A 22,865-nucleotide genomic window follows, 5' to 3' on the forward strand; every position below is an offset into this window, starting at 1 on the left:
TGTCCACACCACATTCTCTGGTAGCTCTCCCCCCCATTTTCTGCACTATATTCTCTGGTAGGTCTCCTCCCGTTGTCCACACTACATTCTCTGGTTTTCAGCCAACTTGATTGGACAGACTGGGATGACATATCTCCTGTGCATGTGGTAATGCTGGGAATGTGCACTGAGCTGCGCATTTGCAGCTCCATGTATGTTTGGGAGAAGAAGATCTGGTGGCAGAGTTGCTTCTACAATAAACCTGACAACAATTTTTCTCAGTAAGGTTATAGTTCCTTTTAAAGAACAGCAGATGACCTTAAAGCGATTATTATTATCTAATTATTATGTATAAAAATATCCAAAGTTACTGTAAAGATCTGGCAAACTGTTTATCCCCTGGACTGTGCAGAGGTCACACTGCGGAATGCTTTATCACATAATCTAATAATGGCAGAATCAATAGTGGACATTTTAAAGGAGTTGGGTGATTTTGATGATATCCTGTGATAGCCACAATTATTATTTTCAAAAGAAAAGTTGGGGATATTTCTGTTTCCTCTAAAAAAACAAAAACTGCTGTGTGTAAGGCTTGATGGACATAACTATTTGGGGGGGATTTACTAAAACTGGTGTACACTGAATCTGGTGCACCTCCACCAATCAGCTTCCAGGTTTAATTGTCAAAGCTAAATTGAGTAAGCTGAAATTAGATGCTGATTGGTTATTATAAAAAGCTACCCCGGTTTTAGTAAATTTCCTTCCTTTCTTTTTTATTTTGTAAATGTCTTTATTGCTTTTTTTAAAATACATATAAAAACACTTACATTCAGACTCTATTTTGAGCTCACACAGGAGCTTCTACATATACTTTATTATATATTATATATAAATCAACTCGTGTACCTTGGTGTGGTCCCCCTTTCTGTTTAACTATGTAACTAGGTATGACGTATGTTAATCACCTTTGTACCCACAGATTCTGAGGGGCACACCCATCCTGCTTTAGAGGTGGTACGTCATGTTCTGTCAGACCCATCTTCTTCACCATCTAGTATCTTCCTGGCCACAGCGAGTCCTCCTGATTATGGCTTCACTCCCTTGCCTCCCAGACTTTCTCGCTTGTTTTCTGTGCTTGTTCTGGCTCCTTTTGGACCAGAGATCCTACTTACCTTGTTTACTACTCGCTTTACTGCGTGGCTGAAGAAATCGGCCCCTGTCCAGCTTTCTAAAGGGTTTGGAGAAGCCTTGGCTCTAGCATCCATCCATCTTTATCAGAAAGTCACCCAAGCTCTTCCCCCAAAATACTGCTTCTCCCTCCATCACCTGCATAGAGTGCTCCGGAGTATGACCTTCCTGTGCCCATCACCAGGGACACATCTATCGGTACAACCTGCTGCCGGTGCCCCCAGCCCCTTACAGATCAGGTATGATGTTGTCCGTCTCTGGATGCATGAAGTGTTGCGCACATTTAGTGATGGTCTGGATACCCAGATGGACAAAGAGAAGTTTACAGTTCTCCTTCAGGATTGCACAGTGGGGGCATTCTGCACTCAGGAGACCCCCGAGAATACTGCAGATGAGGACTTATCACTTTCCTCAGATATCATAACAGAGACCTGTCCATCATCAGTTGAAACCAAGGAAACTAGAGAAGTGGAAGAGCTGATGAAGGGTGAAGAACAAGCATTGGAGAAAACCGAAGAGGCACAATTATTCACAATTACAGATGTGAGTACTATTACAAGCCGTGATTCCTCCCCATTGACTCAGGAGAAAGAGAGTCTACTTCCTATTGAACTGGTCTTGGATGATCAACACATTGACGATCTAAATTTCTGCCATGAATCCCCTCTTGGTATCATAGAAAAAGTAGACTCTCTGACTTACAAAGAACGCCCACTAAACACCATCACCACCGTACAGACTAAGGACCTGACTCTAAGTCCTACTGACCAGCTGCACCTGTCCCGTCTGAAACGAGCACTTCTTCTACCCCGGGGGCACTTAGTTTTGCTCTCACAACACCCCAGCACTGGTAGAAAAAGCCTGGCAAGACCAGCAGCCCAAATCACCAGTTGCACTTTACTGGAAATTAGCGGCAAAGAGACAGCAGAGGAAATCCATGCTGTGGTTAGAGAGGCCTGTTGGAAAGCTGGAGTCCTGGGAACTGCCACAGCTCTTCTAGTGGATGAGGGCACCCCACAGACATCTCTGAGAGAACTAGAGGTTCTGATCCGTGAAGGGACCTTTCCAGGACTGTACAGCAAAGACGAAGAGGAGAAATTAATGCAAGCTGTACTGCAAGTAGAAAAGAACCGCAATAGGCCTACTGGTGACAGAGCTTTGCGAGAGAGGTAAGTGTACATCAGAAACACGGCTCTGTGGGACAGAGGCAGACATGGGACTTGAAGATAGATGGAAAATATGGAGATATGTGACATGGAGAAAGAGAAAGACATAAAACATAGAAAGAGGCATAAGATATTGAGAGAGACATGGAACATGGACAGAGAGACATAGGACAGAGAGAGAGAGAAAGAAAAAGAAAGAAAGAGAGAAACATGAGACATAGAGAGGCATGGAATACTGTGAGAGAAATTTGGGACATAAAGAGAGACATGGGACATAGACAGAGAGACATATGGGATATATAGAGAGACACATGGGACATAGGGAGAGAGAGACACATGGGACATAGAGAGAGAGAGACACATGGGACATAGAGAGAGAGAGACGCATGGGACATAGAGAGAGAGAGAGAGAGACACACATGGGACATAGAGAGAGAGAGAGAGAGACATGAGACATAGAGAGAGAGACATGAGAGATAGAGAGAGACACATGGGACAGAAAGAGAGAGATGGCACACACAGATAGAGAGATGGGACAGAGAGAGAGAGAGAGAGAGATGGGACAGAGAGAGAGAGACACACATGGGACACAGAGAGAGAGACACATGGGACACAGAGAGAGAGAGACACATGGGACACAGAGAGAGAGACATGGGACAAAGAGAGAGAGAGACATGGGACAAAGAGAGAGACATGGGACAAAGAGAGAGAGACATGGGACAAAGAGAGAGAGAGAGAGAGAGAGAGAGAGAGACATGGGACAGAGAGAGAGAGACATGGGACAGAGAGAGAGAGATATGGGACATAGAGAGAGAGAGACACATGGGATAGAGAGAGAGAGAGAGAGAGAGGCACGTTGGACATAGAGAGAGAGAGAGAGAGGCACGTTGGACATAGAGAGAGAGAGAGAGAGAGAGGCACGTTGGACATAGAGAGAGAGAGAGAGAGAGAGGCACGTTGGACATAGAGAGAGAGAGAGAGAGAGAGGCACGTTGGACATAGAGAGAGAGAGAGAGAGAGAGAGGCACGTTGGACATAGAGAGAGAGAGAGAGGCACGTTGGACATAGAGAGAGAGAGAGAGGCACGTTGGACATAGAGAGAGAGAGAGAGGCACGTTGGACATAGAGAGAGAGAGAGAGAGGCACGTTGGACATAGAGAGAGAGAGAGAGAGAGAGAGGCACGTTGGACATAGAGAGAGAGAGAGAGAGAGGCACGTTGGACATAGAGAGAGAGAGAGAGAGAGAGGCACGTTGGACATAGAGAGAGAGAGAGAGAGAGAGGCACGTTGGACATAGAGAGAGAGAGAGAGAGAGAGAGAGGCACGTTGGACATAGAGAGAGAGAGAGAGAGGCACGTTGGACATAGAGAGAGAGAGAGAGAGAGGCACGTTGGACATAGAGAGAGAGAGAGAGAGAGAGAGGCACGTTGGACATAGAGAGAGAGAGAGAGAGAGAGGCACGTTGGACATAGAGAGAGAGAGAGAGAGAGAGAGAGAGAGGCACGTTGGACATAGAGAGAGAGAGAGAGAGAGGGGCACGTTGGACATAGAGAGAGAGAGAGAGAGAGAGAGAGAGAGGCACGTTGGACATAGAGAGAGAGAGAGAGAGAGAGAGGCACGTTGGACATAGAGAGAGAGAGAGAGAGAGAGAGAGAGGCACGTTGGACATAGAGAGAGAGAGAGAGAGAGAGAGAGGCACGTTGGACATAGAGAGAGAGAGAGAGAGAGAGAGAGAGAGAGAGAGAGGCACGTTGGACATAGAGAGAGAGAGAGAGAGAGAGAGAGAGGCACGTTGGACATAGAGAGAGAGAGAGAGAGAGGGGCACGTTGGACATAGAGAGAGAGAGAGAGAGAGGCACGTTGGACATAGAGAGAGAGAGAGAGAGAGAGAGGCACGTTGGACATAGAGAGAGAGAGAGAGAGAGGCACGTTGGACATAGAGAGAGAGAGAGAGAGAGGCACGTTGGACATAGAGAGAGAGAGAGAGGCACGTTGGACATAGAGAGAGAGAGAGAGAGAGAGGCACGTTGGACATAGAGAGAGAGAGAGAGAGAGAGAGAGAGGCACGTTGGACATAGAGAGAGAGAGGCACGTTGGACATAGAGAGAGAGAGAGAGAGAGAGAGGCACGTTGGACATAGAGAGAGAGAGAGAGAGAGAGAGAGAGGCACGTTGGACATAGAGAGAGAGAGAGGCACGTTGGACATAGAGAGAGAGAGAGAGAGAGAGAGAGAGGCACGTTGGACATAGAGAGAGAGAGAGAGAGAGAGAGGCACGTTGGACATAGAGAGAGAGAGAGAGAGAGAGGCACGTTGGACATAGAGAGAGAGAGAGAGAGAGAGGCACGTTGGACATAGAGAGAGAGAGAGAGAGAGAGAGGCACGTTGGACATAGAGAGAGAGAGAGAGAGAGGCACGTTGGACATAGAGAGAGAGAGAGAGAGAGAGACACGTTGGACATAGATAGAGAGAGAGAGAGACACGTTGGACATAGATAGAGAGAGAGAGAGACACGTTGGACATAGATAGAGAGAGAGAGAGACACGTTGGACATATAGATAGAGAGAGAGAGAGACACGGACATATAGATAGAGAGAGAGAGAGACACGTTGGACATATAGATAGAGAGAGAGACACGTGGGACATATAGATAGAGAGAGAGACACGTGGGACATATAGATAGAGAGAGAGACACGTGGGACATATAGAGAGAGAGAGAGACACGTGGGACATATAGAGAGAGAGAGAGACACGTGGGACATAGACATTAGAGAGAGAGATACGTGGGACATAGACATTAGAGAGAGACACATGGCACATAGAGAACAATATGGACAGAGAGATATGGGACATAGAGAACAATATGGACAGAGAGATATGGGACATAGAGAACAATATGGACAGAGAGATATGGGACATAGAGAACAATATGGACAGAGAGATATGGGACATAGATAGCGACAGGAGACATGGAACATGAACAGAAAAATATGGGACCTTTGCACTTTGTGCATTAGTTAAACCTGATCTCTGCACTCCATTACTTAAAGAGGAGTTCCACCCAAAAGTGGAACTTCCACTTTAAATACTCCTTGCCCCCTGCCATGCCCATTTTTTTTGGGGGGGGGGGGGGGCTGGATTGGAGTGGGATTTCCTGTCCCACTTCCTCCTTCTGTCTGACTTCCGGCCGCCTAGGCGACCCCTCCCTCCTGGCAATGTTCTGGGTCACGTCGCAGGTCCCAGAACAGTGCCTGGTTAATTGACGGAGCGCAACGCGGCTCGTGCATGCGCAGTGTGCGTCCGGCTGTGAAGTCGCAAACTGACACAGCCAGGCGCCCACACTCACAGTGTCGGCGCCGTGAACAGGAGGGGGAGAGAACGGAGGCATCAGGCCGCATCGCTGGACCGTGGGACAGGTAAGTGTCTGTTTATTAAAAGTTAGCAGCTATACTTTTTGTAGCTCCTGACTTTTAATAAACTCAAAAACCAGTGGAACTCCGCTTCAACCCTGACCTCTGCATTCTGTGTGTTACTAACCCTGACCTCTAATGCCCTGTACACACGATAGGATTTTCTACAACAAAACCATGGATTTTTTTTCGAAGGATGTTGGCTCAAACTTGTCTTGCATACACACAGTCACACAAATGTTGTTGGAAATTCCAAAAATGATGACACACGTATGACGAGCCGAGAAAAATTAAGTTCAATAGCCAGCGCTGCTCTTCTGCTTGATTCCGAGCATGCATGGATTTTTGTACATTGTAATTGTGTTCACACGCTCGGAATTTCCGACAAAATTTGAGAACCTGCTCTCAAACATTTGTTGGCGGAAATTCCGACAACAAATGTTCTATGGAGTATACACACAGTAGGACTTTCTGATAACAAGCTCACATTCAACATTTGTTGTCGGAAAATCCTATAGTGTGTACAGGGCATAAGTGTTACTTAACCCTGACCACTGAACTCTGTGTTACTTACTCCTGACTGGGTGATGCTATACACATACTTGGCTACAGGAGGGCACCAGAGAATTCAATTTTGTTCCAATGGGTGATACTATACCCATATTTGACCACAGGATGGTGCCAGAGGGCAGCATGATTTCCCAATGGACACTGCTACATAGTTATATAGTAGGTGAAGTTGAAAAAAGACACAAGTCCAACCTATGTGTGTGATTATATGTCAGTATTACATTGTATATCCCTGTATGTTGTGGTCGTTCAGGTGCTTATCTAATAGTTTCTTGAAATTAAAGATGCCCCCCGCAGAGACCACCATCTGTGGAAGGGAATTCCACATTCTAGTCGCTCTTACAGTAAAGAACCCTCTACATAGTTTAAGGTCAAGCCTCTTCTCTTCTAATTTTAATCAGTGGCCACGTGTCTTTTGAAACTCCCTTCCTGGAAAAAGTTTTATCCCTATTGTGGGGTCACCAGTCCGGTATTTGTATATTGAAATCATCTCTCCTCTCAAGCGTCTCTTCTCCAGAGAGAATAAGTTCAGTGCTCGCAACCTTTCCTCATAACTAATATCCTCCGGACCCTTTATCAGCTTTGTTGCCCTTCTTTGACCACAGGATGGCGCCAGATGGCCAGAGCGCAGAATGATTTTCCAATGGAAAATGTTATATCCATATTAGTCTACAGGATGGAGCCAGAAAGAACAATGACTTCCAATGGGCAATGTTATACCCTTATTTGTCCACAAGATGGAGCCAGAGAGTAGAATGATTTCCATGCACATATTTGACCACACGATGGAGTCAGAGAGTAAAATGTTTTTTTTTTTCTCTCTATGACGCCTTCTTGTGCTCGTTGCAGTTCGCTCAGTGGGACCTCTTTTTAATTTCTGGCTCTATCCTGTGACCAAATACGGTATAGCATTGCTTATTGTGAAATCATTTGTTTCTCTGGTGCCCTCCTGTGGTCAAGTACATGCATGACATCGCCCATTGATATATATTCGACTCTCAGGCTCCATCCTGTGGTCAAATGCAGGTATAACATCTCCCATTAGGAAACCAGTCTGCTCTCTGGCTCCATCCAGTGGTTGAATACAGGTACAACATTGCACCTTGGGAAATAACTGTGCTCCAAGGCTCCATCTTGTGGTCAAATACATGTACATAATCACAAGGAAACCAAATGAACCCAAGTGACAGATTTTAAACCAACAAATGTATTTTTTCCTTTTTTTTTATTGCCAATGATCATGGAAGGTTAATTGTATGCATGACACATTTTCTTGGACTATGTGTTATTGAGCCGCATTTGTTGCTGCCAACACTTCAAAGAGAAATTCAGGTCTTACTAACGTCTACCATGTTTATAATACAGCCAATGTTACATTTGAAGAGAATAATGATTTTCTTTTTTTTTCTTAAAAGGTCACTCCAGCCAAAGCTGATATTTCTGGTATTTGTTAAATGCTGGAGAGTCAAACACCACTACTGCCTGTAGCTGTGGTGACGACTTCCCCTCCCTGTTCCCAACTTTCTGAGATGAGAACAAGGGACGCATTACAGCACAAAGTATTGTGCTGAGTTCCTGGGTCTGTACATCTGCTGTGCCCATTAAGAGAAGATCCCACCAATTCTGCATTGAGTTGCTTCCTCTGCATGCCTGCTGTGCCCATTATGAGGGGTTCCCACCATCCCTGTGCCAAGTTCCTGGGTCTGTACACCTGTAATCTCCATGATGAGGGGTTCTCACCATCCTTGTGCTGAATTCCCGGGTCTGTACACCTGCTGTGCCCATTATGAGGGGTTCCCACCAGCCCTGTGCTGAGTTTCTGGGTCTGTACACCTGCTGTGCCCAATATGAGGGTTTCCCACCAACCCTGTGTTGAGTTGCTGGCTCTGCATGTCTGCTGTGCCCATTATGAGTGGTTCCACCATCCCTGTACTCAAATTGCTGAAAAAGTGAATGCTGGTTCTGATAGAAAATTATCAGAACACACAGAGCATCACAGTTTGTTGTGTTTGGGGCTGTGTAGCCACGGACCGGTCAGGGTGTCCATGCTGACCCGTGTCCACAGTCAAAAGTGCCTACAATGGTCACTTGAGCATCAGAACTGTTATGGCATCAAAAGGGGGACCTAGTCCATGTTAGGTGGATGGCCCCAATGTTATGGTGGTGGTGGGGGGGGGGGGGGGATCATTATATTGCTGATGGGTGTATAAAGAAACAGAGGGAGTCCAGAAAAACACAAATATAGGACAGAGAGTGAGAGAGAAAGATAAAGGACATAGGATATAGCACAGGGGGAAAAAAATAAAAATAAACATGGGATATAAAAAGAGAGGGTCTTAAAAAAAAAAGTATAAATAATAATATATTTATAAAAAGTATGGGTTCCTACAAGGGAACATGTTGCTTAAAGCAGAACTGTCATAGAGGCTGCTGTTTCTGAGGTCTTCTTTGAAAATACTAGTCACCTGGCTGTTGACTCATTTACTTCAATTATTTTACTAACTGACCCAAAACAAAGGGCCACCTGACTTTACACTGACTTTTGCCAATATTTATAGCTTTCCCATGACATATATCCCTTTAAAGTGTATTTTACAAAAGAAAACACATGGAAAGAAGATGGTAAGGATTGTCAGTGAGTAGGGCAGGAAGATACAGAAGTGATTGGGGTCACTGTGGAATGGTGACCATTCAGGGGTTCATATGTAGAAGATGTAACGTGGATGGAAGTCAATAGAAATGTTAGTCTCTTTCCTCTTTCTACAGGTTCAGCAGCCAAATTCGGGATAACCTTCATGTTATCTTTATTCAGAGAGGCCTGAGCCCTTCACCCTGGCTGGCCCGGTACACCTATACAGATATTTATCAGCCATGGGACTTCACCTCTCTGTACCACGTTTCTGAAAAGCTTCTACACCAACTGCCAGGTGAGTCATATCCAGAGATCCCAATGATATATCGGGACTTATTAAACTTCAGTCCGGCTGTGATTGGCCGGAGCCGCGATGACGGCACTCGAGTGCATGCGCGCGGGAGCCACCGGTAACAGCACAGTCTAACTTAAGCAATGGCACATAAGTTTGCTTCACTGCACATGTGCCAATGACGTCGGCACATGCAGATACAGGGGATATCTCCTAAACCAGGGGTGTCCAAACTTTTTTCAAAGAGGGTCAGATTTGATGAAGTGAACATGCCTGAGGGCCGACCATTTTGCCTGACATTCTTTAAACCATTAAACTCGGTCTAAGTGTGTTCATCGGAGCACTAATACACTACCCAACAAGAATTATCTTGCCTTTGTGCTGTGTGTGGTGAATAGATGAGCTCGGGTGTGTTATTTGGATATACCGTATTTAATCGGCTTATACCACACACCTTAAATTTAAAAAGGAAGTCTCAGGAAAAAAATAAATCTTAAATTTTAAATAAAGAACGGTGAAGCAAAATAGGGATCAGTGCCCATCAATGCAGCCTAAACATTGCCCATCTGCAGCCCCCACCATATTGCCATGAATGCAGCGCCCACACTGACATGAATGCAGCCTCCACACTGACATAGTTAGTAAGGTTGAATAAAGACACCAGTCCATCCAGTTCAACCTGAGTGTCTACAATTGTCCCTATCCCTGTACATTGCACATTCACATCAGTCCCTACCCTCAAGGAGCCCACAATCCAAGGTCCCCATTCATATACTGGAGGCCAATTTTTGGACAGAAGCCAATTAACCTACCTGCATGTCTTTGGAGTGTGGGAGGAAACCGGAGTACTCGGAGGAAACCCATTCAGGCACAGGGAGAACATGCAAACTCCAGGCAGGTAGTGTCATGTTTGGGATTCAAACCAGTGACCCTTCTTACTGCTAGGTGAGAGTGCTAACCACTACACCACTGTACCACTGTACCACTGTACCGCCCTAGACATGAATGCAGACTCACCATTGCTATCAGTGCAGCCTGATTCATGTCCATCTGCAGCCTTGGAGGAGACAGGGAGGGGGGCGGGATGAGCGCCGACAGACATACAGGAGAAACTCCTGTTTTTATTGACGGCCTCTCTAATTGAAAGTCCCGCCTCCTATGATGGACAAAACAGTTGTCCAATGACAGCGCAGGAGACATGACTTCCTGTTACACAGGACACTGTGTAAACAGGAAATACTCCTGTATCCTGTATGCATGGCACTGGTCCCGCCCCCTCCATGGCAGCCAGCATATCTATCTTTTCTGGCCCCCGGTGCTCGGGGATTCGTTGGGGGCCACAAAAGATATATATGTCAACATTACCAGACGGGCCTTCCGAAACCGGAACGTGAGCCGTGATTGGCCCACGGGCCGGATTTCGGACATGCCTGTCCTAAACCATTGAGATATTTATAGGCTTACATGTAGCAAAAAGTGTGTTGTAAGGGTTTATAACCACTTTAATGACCAGGCCATTTTTTGAGATATGGCACTGCGTCGTTTTAACTGACAATTTCACGTTTGTGCGACACTGTACCCAAGCAAAAATGATGTCCTTTTTTCCCCACAAACAAAGCTTTCTTTTGGTGGTATTTGATCACCTCTGCGGTTTTTATTTTTTGTGCTATAAAACAAAAAAATTCCACGCTATACAAATGCAGTGATTCCTGTGTAAATTACACTGGCAGTGAAGGGGTTAACCACTAGGTGGCAGTGTAGGGGTTAAGTGTGTCCTAGGGGCGTGTTGCCAACTGTGGGGGGGCGTGGCTGTGTTTTACACATCACTGATTGCTGCTCCAATCACTGGGAGCAGAGATCAGTGTCACTATTGCTAGGCAGAACAGGGAGATGCTTGTTTACTTTAGTATCTCTGTGAGGCGAACGCGGGTATCCCCTCAGCGATCGAGTCCGCGGGACCAGCGACTGGACTCATGGAGCTTCCCACGGCAGCACCAGAGTGCGCCCCCACCACCTCCTAAAGGGCATTGTACAGGTACGTGATTTTGCCTGTACGAGCCCTTCTGACGTGAGGTGATCGGGAAGTGGTTAACTGACAATTGCGCGGTCATGCGACATTGCACCCAAACAAAATTGACGTCCTTTTTTTCCCACAAATAAAGCTTTCTTTTGGTGGTATTTGATCACCTCTGCGGTTTTTATTTTTTGTACTAAAAACAAAAAAAGAGCGAAAATTTCGAAAAAAAAGCAATATTTGTTACTTTTTTGCTATAATAAATATTCTCCAAATATATATAAAAAAAACATATTTTTTATCTTCAGTTTAGGCCGATATGTATTCTTCTACATATTTTTAGTAAAAAAAAAATGCAATAAGCGTATATTGATTGGTTTATGCAAAAGTTATAGTATCTACAAAATAGGGGATAGTTTTACGGCATTTTTAGTATGATTTTTTTTTTTAATTGGTAATGGCGGCGATCTGCAATTTTTATCATGACTGTGACATTGCGGCAGACACATCGGATACTTTCGACACTATTTTAGCATCATTGTCATGTATACAGCGATGATGGCTATAAAAATGCATTGATTACTGTATAAATGTCACTGGCAGGAAAGGGGTTAAACACTAGGGGGCGATCAAGGGGTTAAGTGTGTCCTAGGGAGTGATTCTAACTGTGGGGAGGGGTGGGCTACCACTGACATGACAGAGATCACTGCTCCTAATGACAGGAAGCAGTAGATCTCTGTCATGTCACAAGGCAGAATGGGGAAATTCCTTGTTTACGTAGGCATCTCCCCGTTCTGCGGCTCTGTCACAATCGGCGGCGGACATTAAGTCAGCGGGTCCCACAGGCACGGTCACACTGTACATGGCGGCAAGCATGCGCCCGCTAGCCCCGCCAATTAAAAGGGATGTACAGGTACGCCCATTTGCCCACCGCTGCCATTGTGCCGATGTATATCGGTGTGCAGCAGTCAGCAAGTGGTTAAAGAGGGATTTCACTGGAAAAAAAAATATATTAAAAGCCAGCAGCTATAAATACTGCAGCTGCTGACTTTTAATAAATGGACACTCACTTTTGTGGTTGAACTTGATGGACATGTGTCTTTTTTCAACCTGACTAACTATGTAGCTATGTAACCTGTCCCAGGGTCCAGCGATGTTGGCAGCCGAGGCCAATCGATCGCTTGGCTCTCGGCTGCTGCCGCCGCCATTCTCGGTGAGGGAATCAGGAAGTGTTGCGGCTTCACTTCCTGGTTGCCTACTGCACATGCGCGAGTCGCGCAGCACAATGAGAATGGTCCGTGCTGTCTCTGGGACCCGTGTGTGTCCCAGCAGGACAGGAAGAAGCATAGACCCCCCCTGAAAGGTGCCAAATGTTACACCGGGGGGGGGGGGGGGGTCCGATGAGCGGAAGTTCCACTTTAACTATATACACTTATTTTTAATTTAGCGCAATAGTTACCTGTTTATAATATTGTTTGTGTTGTGTTGTGTTGCACATAATTATTGCTGCTTTCTTGTTTATTAGAAGTTCCATTAGCGCAGTTTTTACATATATTTTTTTAATTTATTGTCCCTCATTCCCCCTCATTTGTCCCTCATTTTGGTCTGATCTATATAGTTGTATATAAAATGCATTTTTTATCTGTCAAAAAGTGTTTCCCAGTGCTAAACCTTTCATCTGACTTCTAAATTGCTGCTTTTGTACATTTTCAAAATCCAGTATAAAGGAATAGTAGTGGTAAAAAAAAAAGCACTTGTGGGTTTAATCAATCTTCCTTATTTTTTTGTACAATTCTCTTTTAAGGGGGCGTGGCAGTGGGTTGTGTCCGATGCCCGTGTACCTTTGCTAACATGTGTCCCTCACTCCCATCTCAGAAGGTGGGGAGGTATGCAGCAGCGGAGATGCTTGGACCCATCATTGCTGGAGGAAGTAGGTGCGTGCTACAATCTGCGAGTATGCTTTGTATACTTCCAGATTATGGCAAAAGCTCACCCCCACCAACAAAGCTTACATCTGTTTTAAAGTCCACCTCCACCTAACACTTGTTAAGCAATTGCGGGATTTTCTTCTTTTTTTTTTCTTTTGGTTGCAACCATTTTGCAGAGTCTGACATGCCCCCTGTGGAGTCTCAGATAGAGCTCTCCAAGCAGGAAGGAGCATGAGCTGATCGCAGAGTTATAGCTCTAACTTAGCAGGGAGCATGTCCGACTTCTGCGGAGAGACCGCTGCTTCCACACACAGAGAGCAAGACTTCTACTCTGCTGGCAAGGGACCAACTTTTCTACTCAGGCTGTGGCTGCTTTCTAAAGAAAATGAACAGAACTTTGCACACCTCATGTTTTTATACAACTGAAATGTATTCAGCTAATTCAAACGGAAAGTTTATTTGGCCTTTAATTGTAGTATTAGCACATATGGTACCAATAAATGTTGCATTGAGGGCTTCTGTCTATTGTGTGCTTGTTTTCTCTCTGTTGCCTGTCTTGTGAATAGAAGACAACAAAGCAAATGATGGGACTTTTCAGGCGAGACCCCTTAGATGGGACTCGGCCACTCTTGCCGGCTTTCGGCCGCTCTCGGTGGCTCTCGCAGGCCCGCGTGAGCCGGCAAAAGTGGCTGAGAATGGTCAAGAGCTGCCAGAAGCCGCGAGAACACCGAAAGCAGGCGAATTCCGCCAAGAACTATCGCGCGCCGCTGAGATACACAGGACATCTGGGAACAACCCCTTTTGGGATCTAGCTGTGTCATAGGATGGAGGACACCACACCCACCCCTCCCCCCCGGTACATCCATACTGGTGTACTAATAGAGAATATCAACCTTATGCCCACTTGTGCGTCACCTCTCTTTATACCCACCCATTGCCACCCCCCACCCCCAATCCCAAGATTCCTTGTGAAAATATGTTGGCACTCTTATCCACACACCGTGTCTAATTATATTAAAGCGGGAGTCCGCCGGGAGTCCGCATTTTTTTTTTTTTTTTAAAGCCAGCAGCTACAAATACTGCAGCTGCTGACCTTTAAAATAGTGACACTTACCTGTCCAGCGCGCCCGCGATGTCGGTACCCGAAGCCGATCTCTCGATCGTCTCTCGGGTGCTGCCGCCGCCATCTTGGGTATGGGAATCAGGAAGTGGAGCCTTTCGGCTTCATTTCCCGGTTCCCTACTGCGCATGCGCGAGTCGCGCTGCGCAATAAGGATGGACCCGCTGCCTCTGGGATCCGTGTGTTTCCCAGCAGGCAGTGGGGGACTTTCGGAAAGGGGCGTAATCTTCGCCCCTTTCCGCAGAGAGAGCTATCCCGGAAGTGGGTGCAGATACCTGTACTGTACAGGTACCTGCACCCCCCTCCCCCCTGAAAGGTGCCAATTGTGGCGCCGGAGGGGGGGAGGATTCAAATGAGCGGAAGGTCCACTTTAGGGTGGACCTCCGCTTTAAAGACTATATTTTTGTGTTTTTTCCTCTCCCTTTCCCTCTCTCTCTTCCCAATAACCAACCACCACTAACCTGTTCTCTTTTTTTTAATTTTTTTTATTAAAATCCTATATACGTGTTGTTAAAGCTCAAAAACTCCAAGCACATAATTCTACTCTGTCCTCCTCTCGTAGTCCCTCATGGTGGGCGACACATATTATCCAGACATGGTTTCCACATCTTTAAGAATCTATCAACAATTTTACCTTTACATGTTGTGCCCATTTTGCTGAGGGGTCACACAAGTCTCATCATTGGCATTATTTATTACAAGTACTAATATGGCGCTGACAAATTACATATACATTCAGATCAATCCCTGCCCTCAAGGAGCTTACAATCTAAGGTCCCTAACTCATATTTGTATACATACTAGAGACAACTTAGACAGGAGCCAATTAACCTCCCTGCATGTCTTTGGAGGAAAACCACACAGGTACAGGGAGAACATGCAGACTCCAGGCAGGTAGTGCCGTGATTGGGTTTCAAATTGACAACCCCAGTGCTGCCAGGTAGAAGTGCTAACCACTTAGCCACCACGCTTTGTTGTTTTCTATTAACGATTTGGCATGTGTTGTGTTGATCTTCAGGGAGACCCTTGTTGCCTATTGCCTTTCTTGTGACCATCTCATTTCCTCTTAGGTACCTGGAGCTCACCTGTGTCTCTTCCCAAAGTGATGTCTCTTATCCACCTATCGGCTCAGAGTTATTGTCAAAGGATGTGGCCAGAACTCCCCCTGACCTCCCCAAGGACCTTCATCTCCTTCATCAATATCTTCCTTAAATTCTTTGCACATCGGAGAGATACCATTATGAAGGAAATAGAACGGTGAGAGGGGGAACTGAAGGGGGAAATGGGAGGAAAATTTGTGGAGCACATCTCAAGGGTCATTTCCCTACACAGAGTGTGAAGGACAGGTTATTATTACTATACAGGATTTATATAGTGCCAACAGTTTGCTCATCGATTTACAAAATGAGAGCAGACAGTACATTTACAATACAATTTGGTCAAATAATTTTTGGAAAAGTCAAGGTGCCTTGTTCTGCTGGTAAATAAATCAATGAACAGTATGTGGGGGATAGGCAGATTTCTGTAGTCGAGTGGGGGAGGGCTCTATAGTTTGCTCAGGCAGGGCTGACAACACTCCAGGATTTTGCTGCAGCAGAGGCACCATGTTGTCAGCCCAAACAGGAAGTTGGGAACTTACTGGATTTCTGGCAGATCAACAGCAAACACTGTAATTATTATTATTATTATTATATAGAATTTATATAGCTCCAACAGTTTATGCAGCACTTTACAATATAAAAGGGAGACAATACAGTTACAATACAGTAAAATACAAGAGGATTAAGAGGGCCCTGCTCAGAAGAGCTTACAATCTAATCACCCCCCACAATTACTACCCTTTGTTCCACTTGACCCTCCCTTCTAGATTGTAAGCTCTAACGAACCGGGCCCTCTGATCCCTCTTGTATTGAATTGTATTGTAACTGTACTGTCTTCCCCGATGTTGTAAAGCGCTGCACAAACTGTTGGCGCTATATAAATCCTGTATTATAATAATAATAGTGTGGGGCAGGTGGTACAAAAGTGAAAAAAAAAAAAATCTGATCTGCTGTTAAAAAATCCTATATTGTAATAGTGAACTGTTGTGTATATGAATGTGTAACTGCGCTAATCCAAAAAGTGCTAGTGCACTGTAACCAAAACGGTGTCTATACTTTGTATACAGCTTGTACAATAAAAAAAAACTATAAAGTGCAACATGCCAATAAATCATCATAGGGTGCAAGTTATCATGTGCAAAATATCATGGGTGAAATATTGCAACCCCAGCACATAGATATTTTTCAATAAAACCCAAGTTCACTTCCATTTCTCATATATATTCAATGTGTGTGTTGTGCTCCAATCCACAACTTGTTGTGCTCCCAATCCAGGAACTTTTTCACCATTTCATGTGCCACCCCCACCTTCTGAAAAGGGCACTCACCAGAACCTAGAAAAAGTTTTGCCTTTGGTTCATATTGGGATAACCACTCCACTATCTTGGCGTTCCTCCACGTGGGTTGCCACTGGATACTCCTCATATCTCCATGCCAGTCTTAGTATCTCATAAAAATCATATTAAACATCCATCATTGTGCAATGTACTTAATAAATATATTTATTTTGGCTAATAAACAATATCCAGCCTGTCTGACATGTACATTTAAAGGGCCTCTAGACTGGCGCTGAGTCTTTCCAGCAGTTTGTTTTAAGGTTCATATCCACACTGTATTCATTTACCAAAATCGGCGTATGTTCCAAGCCGCGATCTGTGACGGGTCAGTGACAGGAAGTGACGTCAACAATTCCTGAGAAGCCTCTATGCATTTCGCATACACAAGTGTCATCAGGAAGCCTTTGTAATGATTTATTGGCCCTTTGCAGTTCATATTTTATACAAAGTATAGACACCGTTTCAGTCGTTACATTGCACTAGCACTTTTTGGATCAGCGTAGGTGATTCAAAAGGTTGTGACTGTGGGGAATGAGCTGATGGAAGTAGTAAAAGATTAGTTGGAGGTGTGATAGGCTTCCCCGAAGAGATGAGGTTTCCAGGATGGCCTCAAGGCAGTTAGAGTAGCAGATAGCCAGACAGGTTGAAGTAGAGAGTTCCAGAGGATGTGAGAGGCTCTGGATAAATCCTGGAGACGAGCATGGGAGGAGGAGACAAGGGAGCTTGAGGGTAGGAGGCCTTGAAAAGAGCGTAGAGGACGGTTTGGGTGATATTTGGAGTAATTGCAGTGTTGCAGGGGATACAACTTGGGGAAGTGAGCATCTATTGCAGATATGTAGTGAGTATGATTTTTATTTTGCTTGGATATAGGGTTGCCACCTCATCACTTTAAACCCAAACACATATTAATTATACGGGTTCTGTGGCTGATTAAGGTGGTAATTAAAGCGGAGGTCCACACTAAAGTGGACCTTCCGCTCATTGGAATCCTCCCCCCCCTCCGGCGCCACAATTGGCACCTTTCAGGGGGGAGGGGGGGTGCAGGTACCTGTACAGTACAGGTATCTGCACCCACTTTTGGCATAGCTATCTGCGGAAAGGGGCGTAGATTCTGCAGAATCTACGCCCCTTTCCAAAAGTCCCCCGCTGCCTGCTGGGAAACACACGGATCCCAGAGACAGCGGGACCATCCTTATTGCGCAGCGCAACTCGCGCATGCGCAGTAGGGAACCGGGAAATGAAGCCGAAAGGCTCCACTTCCTGATTCCCATACCCAAGATGGCGGCGGCAGCACCCGAGAGACAATCGAGAGATTGGCTTCGGGTGCCGACATCGCGGGCACGCTGGGCGGGTAAGTGTCCTTATTTTAAAAGTCAGCAGCTGTAGTATTTGTAGCTGCTGGCTTTTAAAAAAAAAAAACGGCGGAACTCCCGGCGGACTCCCGCTTTAAACTCATTCAGTGCCTTATCTGCATTCAATCAGCCTCAGAACCCATGTAATTCATATGTGTTCAGGTTGAAAGGGATGAGGTGGCAACCCTACTATACAGAGAGGAGGAATGAAAGAAGGAACTAAAGTATAGAGTAATCCAGATAGAGATGAGGAGGATTAGTGGTGAGAGGAAGCATTAAAGGATAAATTAGATAAATATGAGATGGAGATGTAGAGAACAGTGGAAGAACGTAATATGGAGACTAGTTTTATATTATTATGTCTCTTCCAGGCTCCAGTCTGCAGTGTGCCGGGTGGAGGAGGTTTATGTGGAACGGGAAAGGTGGACAAAGGAAGCTGAAATCCTCTCACAACGACAGCAAGATGCAGAGCTGGTGCGTGTACGGGTTTCCTGCAAAAAAAAAATACTTAAAATACAGGGAAATTAGAATGTCAGCTCAGAGGACCAGAGAATGGGAGGGGCTGATGACCAGGTAGAAAGTGAAGCTTTTGAGGCAGCAGTGAACCTGGATTCTTCTACCATCTCTCCCAATACAGAGGCCTCTTCAATATCCTTCTCACCATGAAGATTAGAGTGTCAGTTCAGAGGACCAGAGTGCAGATTGTAAAGTGCCCAATGACCAGATCTTAAAGAAGAGACTCTAAAGCTGGCTATACATTATACAATTTTCTTATTCAATTTCCTTTAGATTTACTTTCAACTATGTAGTGTCAAGGGCCTGCCTGATTGCATAGAAATTGAAAGTGTTTAAGTTTGATCCCATATTATATAGTTCTGGTAAATCTAAAGAAAAATTGTACAAGAAAATTATATAATGCATGGCCAGCCTAAAGCCAGGTACACACTATTATTATTATTTTTTTCCGTTCAACCCCGCGGGTTGATCAAAAACAAAACTGTCATCTCCGGACGGAGCCACTGTACTAACCATGCGAGGGGACACTTCTATCAGTGCTCTCTGCCATTGGCTGAGGGCGCTGATCAGGAGCTGGTCGGCTGCTGGTTCTCCAGCATGCATGTCTGACAGAAGCCAGTCCGACATACACACAGCGGATTTTGGCTGTTTTTATATATTTTTTCAAACTGGCAAATATCTCCCGACAGTAGTGACCATGGACTCCACCTATACAATCCCTCCCAATACAAAGGCCTCCTTCATATCCTTCTTATCACAAAGATTAGAGTGTCAACTCAGATGACCAGAGACAGAATGAGAGGGGCATGATGACCAGGTAGAAAGTGAAGACTCTAAGGTAGCAATGATCCTGGACACCTTCTATACTATCTTTTCCAACATAGAGTCCTCTTTAAAGAGATTGTAAACCTCCCTGTGTAATTTGTACCTATAGGTAACCCTAGAATAAGGCTTACCTATAGGTACTGTAAACATCTCCTAAACTTGCGGCGTTTATTTCATGTATACTGCGCCGATTATGTCATCGCGCATTCACCTTGAAGGAACGCCATTACTTCAGGAGCGTGTGTCGTGATCTGCGGCTCCCGTGTGGGAGTGACGTCACGCGGCTCCGGCCAATCACAACTGGAGCCCATTGCGCTGGAAGGAAGATGGGTGAAGATGGATGTGGCCTGCAGAGGGGACGACGCGGGCAACGTTTGCAGGTAAGTGTCACATAATGTGCCAGTATGCAATATACATATGTAGCAAAGTCTTTAGACTCTTCCAGTCTGGTGAGGACCTCTAAGGCCGAAGATAGCTGACATCCTTCTGTAAGTAAGAGAGGGGTGTAACCGTGCTAGAATAATATAAAGAAGGCATACAAGCGACAACAAGCAGCAGCAGACAGTGCTGGTAACACAGGAAATCAATAAAAAATGGAAAAAGCTGCGCTACAGAATTTTAAAAATGTGAGTCCATAAAACCAACATGATGCCAGGGAAATGAAATGTAGAAGTTGTAGTCACTGGTTAATCATAACACCGCGGTGTGCATGCACAAACAGATAAAGTGCCCGACCACCGTAGCTGTAGATTCTGCTTACCAAACAGCAAACGTTAAAGGCAGGTGGCTTGAACCCAGCCTGGGCCTTTAAACTTGCAGGTGACCACAACACAGATGAAAATCGAATAGTACTGCTCGCTTCCTCCGTCCCAATATCCATGTGCTTTCAATGAATGCTCAGGAAGAGAAAAGGACTAGCCATAGTGTAGTATATTCCAAACTTAGTAAATGTATTAAATAAATATTGCACTTACAATTGCGTAGTTACTAGAATGCATAAAAAATATTGCCAGCCGGCATACACAAACGGAGCCCGTCCTCCTAGTCGGATCGCGTGGTGATGCCTTCCTTCAGACGCATTTTGTCATCAACAGACGTTATCAGTGGGGATCCTTCTGTAAGTGGTGGGTTGTGAGGCATAGTGGGTGCAAGGTGTAACTTACTGGGTGCTAGACACTTCTTGAATGCAAAAGAGATGTTTATTTCTTTTACAGTCATTCTTTTATGAGGGAAAGAGGGTTAGGGCCAGGACACCCATAAGCAGTTGCAATTTCAAATTGGCAGACTCCGAGACTTCAATAGGAGGACAGACATACAGGGAAAGGCCCCAGCAAGGCGCCACATCTGCACATGCAAGATTGCTGTCTCCTATGATAACAGTCTTTAACAGTTCCTAACACAAATCGTAACAGTCTTCTCAGCTTCACTACAACTTCTACTTGTACTTCTTCAGCCCCTCCAGCTCCTGGTCTCTCACTGCACCCTCTGATTCACTGACACTGAATCCTGTGAGCTCCTCAAAGGTTTGCGGTGGTATCTCCCTCAAACGTCACCCATGCCTCCCTGCTGGGTCCCTAGCTTGGCACTCCAGATACTTCTCAAGCTTCACCCCTGCTAACCAGCTCGGTCCCTGGCTTAACTCACAAGGCTGGTCTGCAAGCGTCACCTCCGTTAGTTGGGTACCTGACTTGATCGCCGCCTGAAGTTTCCCGATTCTCCACCATGCCCGTCCAGTGAGAATGCTGCTCCAGTACTTGCTTCAGTTACTCACTGTGGTCCCTGGTAACAAGGTGGTTGGTCCCTTAGCTTCCCTTCTACCTCTGACCATGACAGGTTCTCTGACCGGCAGAACCGTCACTTCTGGTTGGACTGCAAGCCGCAATCCCAACCCAGCGCTGCCCTCATACTTCTGGATAGGCCCTCACACAGTCTGGCAGCCAGATGCCCCCTGGGATAGGCCCAATCTCTGGCCTAGCAGCCCGGGTAGTACAACACACATCCACCCAGACGGCCGTCCAGGTGGCACAGAACAGTGATCACCTGACCTCATCCATATATATAGGCTCTGCCAGCAGGCCAAGGGGTTCAAGAAAACCCCTGCCCAGTGGCTGAGATACCCCATATACACATAACCTGACCTTGAGTTGTCTTTCTCATATCTAACACCACCAAGTGCCTGATCACCTAGTGGTAGAAGAGAAATGTACAACAAGGTCGAACTTAGGGAGAAATCAATAAATCTCTAATAACAGGTTAGATAACTACTCCTGGCAAGTAAATTTGGAGGAGCATCCCCGACTAAACCCCAGAATGCTACACATACTAGCACATTATGCCTTTACTTTGCAGGGAAGAAGAAAGGAAGAAAAAACCACCAGGGTTTACTTCCTCTTTAATATGCTTATAGAGTATCAGCTAAGAGGATAAAGAGTACAGAATGTGAGGGGCCCACAGACGAGATAGGAAGCAATGATTCTAAAGTTGGCCATACACCAGTAGAATGTCATTTTTCAAAATCGTCATATACAGAAAGATCACTCGTCAGAATTCCATAGTTTCATTATAGATTAATTTCATATGAAAACCCTGAAACATTTTGTTCAATTGCCATGTCAATATTTCAAATTCTGCCTTTGAGTTCACCGTGCACATATTAAGTCGGATTATTATATATTTTTTTTTTCTGAATGAGAATCACATTTGCAGGCAGAATTTCACTAATTCGCAAACAAAAATGTTCCTTTCTTCTCCGATTTTTACTTGTCACTATAGTTGAAGACAAACGTTAATTTGACCCTTATTAGATGATCTAACACACATTCAGAAAGTGAATATTTAGGAACAAGATTCTACTGCTGTATGACCAGCTAGACCAGCAGTGACTCTGGACTCCTCCTATACTATCAGAGGCCTCTTTATTATCCTCATCATTTCATGGCACAGATTCTCATTGTTATAACCTTCTAAAAATCCTGATTTCTCTGATAGGAGACAGAAGGCCGTAGGAAAGAGCTGGAAGAGACACGGGAAGGCGAGCGCCAGGTGAGGGCGGAATGTGAGGAGCTGGAAAGATCCAAAGAACGTGTGAGAAACCAAGTCAAGACATTACAGGGCCAAAGACAACTCCGACTGGAAGAGGTGAGCACATAGATACAGTCCATGCACCCCAATAGCTATCACTTAACATCTGTACCCCATCATTGTGCTGGATATCCTGATATACCAGTGCACCCCAATATCTATCACTTAGCATCTGTACCCCAACACTGTTAGCCCTTGTACACACGGTCGGACATTCCGATGGACAATGTCCGATAGGACCGTGTTGTCGGATAATCCGACAGTGTGTGGGCTCCATCGGACTGTTTCCGTCGGAGTATCCACCGGACCAAGTTTTCCAGCTGGGTTTAAAATTTTCCAACAACATGATCCGATCGG

At 45.3% G+C, this 22,865-nt stretch overlaps 1 protein-coding gene across 2 annotated transcripts in view; it reads left to right on the forward strand.

The window, feature by feature from the left end:
• Window positions 1–22,865, forward strand: part of DNHD1 (dynein heavy chain domain 1) — a 173,804-nt gene that overhangs the window by 94,465 nt on the left and 56,474 nt on the right. For both annotated transcript variants that reach the window (XM_077451307.1, XM_077451308.1), the window contains exons 27-31: window positions 959–2,336; window positions 9,078–9,238; window positions 15,368–15,554; window positions 18,458–18,560; window positions 22,416–22,565. In XM_077451307.1, coding sequence (XP_077307433.1) covers window positions 959–2,336; window positions 9,078–9,238; window positions 15,368–15,554; window positions 18,458–18,560; window positions 22,416–22,565 — 1,979 coding nt within the window. The remainder of the gene's footprint in view (window positions 1–958; window positions 2,337–9,077; window positions 9,239–15,367; window positions 15,555–18,457; window positions 18,561–22,415; window positions 22,566–22,865) is intronic.

The sequence above is a fragment of the Lithobates pipiens genome, unplaced genomic scaffold, assembly GCF_037356315.1.
Source record: "Lithobates pipiens isolate NorthernLeopardFrog02 unplaced genomic scaffold, aLitPip1_a1.2 Scaffold_23, whole genome shotgun sequence".
Taxonomy (NCBI): Eukaryota; Metazoa; Chordata; class Amphibia; order Anura; family Ranidae; genus Lithobates; species Lithobates pipiens.